At 46.3% G+C, this 1,701-nt stretch overlaps 1 protein-coding gene across 2 annotated transcripts in view; it reads left to right on the forward strand.

Annotated features, from left to right (window-relative positions):
• Positions 1–1,701, forward strand: part of Cul4a (cullin 4A) — a 31,325-nt gene that overhangs the window by 27,558 nt on the left and 2,066 nt on the right. For both annotated transcript variants that reach the window (XM_029480487.1, XM_029480486.1), the window contains exons 10-11: positions 801–919; positions 1,380–1,572. In XM_029480487.1, the coding sequence (XP_029336347.1) occupies positions 801–919; positions 1,380–1,572 (312 nt within the window). The remainder of the gene's footprint in view (positions 1–800; positions 920–1,379; positions 1,573–1,701) is intronic.

The following is a 1,701-nucleotide window of genomic DNA, read 5'->3' on the forward strand; positions in this document are numbered from 1 at the left end:
GCCACCACCGCCCAGCTTGAAGACTGGTGTCTTAAGTGGCTTGAGGGCCTAGGTCTACAACCAGACTCTCTGATGCCCTCTTCTGGCCTCTGTAGGCACTGCACAAACATTTGCATGTACTTACATACAGGCAAAACGCTTAGATGACATGAAATAAAATCATAAAACTTAAATAACTGATTAAAAATTCTAAAATGCCATATTGAATACATTAAATATTGGATAAATACTTTTTTGTCTTATAATTTATTATGTGAATCAAATTAATNAACTAAAAACCTAAAGTTGACTCACTTTNACTTTAGATTCCTGCATGTGTGTCTGTGCAGCACATGTATGCAGTGCCCACAGTGTCAGAAGAGTGTCTCCTAGAACTAGATAGAGATATTTGTGAGTCACCATGTGGGTGCTGGAAACCAAACCTAGGTCCACAAGAATAGCAAGTGCTTTTAACTGCTGAACTATCTCTCCAGCCTCTGAAATAGTCTTTTAAGGAATGTTTTTCTGACTGATAGACAAAACCTCAGATAATTTACACCACGAACTTCTCATAGTAAAACACTTGTCTAAATGTTTTTTGGCTCATTACCTTTGTGAGATCAGGGCTTTAGTGAAATGAGAAGTAAACAGGGCATTCCCGATGCACTCAGGAGGGCGGGGCTTGCCTCCGTCAAACAAATGTGCAGCAAGTATATGCTCCGAGTCTGCAAGCCACATCCTTACTGTGTGGTGAGACCGTCCTGGTGTCACTTGTGAGGGCTTTGCCTTCCTGCTGTGACTTGTCTTGTGCATCCCACTAGGGCTGGAGCACTTGCTGGATGAGAACAGGGTGCCCGACCTCACCCAGATGTACCAGCTCTTCAGCCGGGTGAAAGGAGGGCAGCATGCGCTGCTACAGCACTGGAGCGAGTACATCAAGGTACACGCACGCTGGCCTTCCCTCCACCATGCAGTGGCCACCTGCAGTTCAGTGGTAACAGCTTCCTGTCGTTCTCGCACATGCTCACTCAGTCACACATTCACTGGCTCATNTGCTCCCTGTGAACTAGTACATACTTTGGTCTAGCAGTCCAGTCTGCCTCCTGCTGTGTTCTAAGTCCAATTAAAGATTTATTGCCTCAGTTCGTACTTGTGTGATCCAGGCATTGTGCCCCTCACTTGCCAGTATAGCAGCACCATTCAGCATCTTTGAGGACAGTCGCCTGGGGCTGATCCAGGACCTCTGAATGCCAGGTACCACCTGCTTAAGGGGATACTAGAGCTATCCATAGTCATGTCCACATGCAGAGTGGAAAAAAAATGGGCACCATGTTGTGAGACAGCAAAAGACACACTTTGCTTCTTAAACCTGGTGCTGACTTAGTTTCTTGTTTCTGTAGACCTTTGGGACAACCATTGTCATCAATCCTGAGAAAGACAAAGACATGGTCCAAGACCTGCTGGACTTTAAGGACAAAGTGGACCACGTGGTGGAGGTGTGCTTCCAGAGGAACGAGCGCTTCATCAACTTGATGAAGGAGTCCTTCGAGACGTTCATCAACAAGAGACCAAACAAGCCTGCAGAGCTCATTGGTATCAAAACAGCCCCAGCCACCTCTCATGTTTTACAGTTAGGCAAATGCACTGACACTACTCATGTGTGTTCCTGCTCAAGTGGGACTCAGAGGGCTTGCAGGAGCCCGTGCCCCATGAAGTCATATG

The sequence above is a fragment of the Mus caroli genome, chromosome 8 (genome assembly GCF_900094665.2).
Source record: "Mus caroli chromosome 8, CAROLI_EIJ_v1.1, whole genome shotgun sequence".
In the NCBI taxonomy this organism is placed as follows: domain Eukaryota; kingdom Metazoa; phylum Chordata; class Mammalia; order Rodentia; family Muridae; genus Mus; species Mus caroli.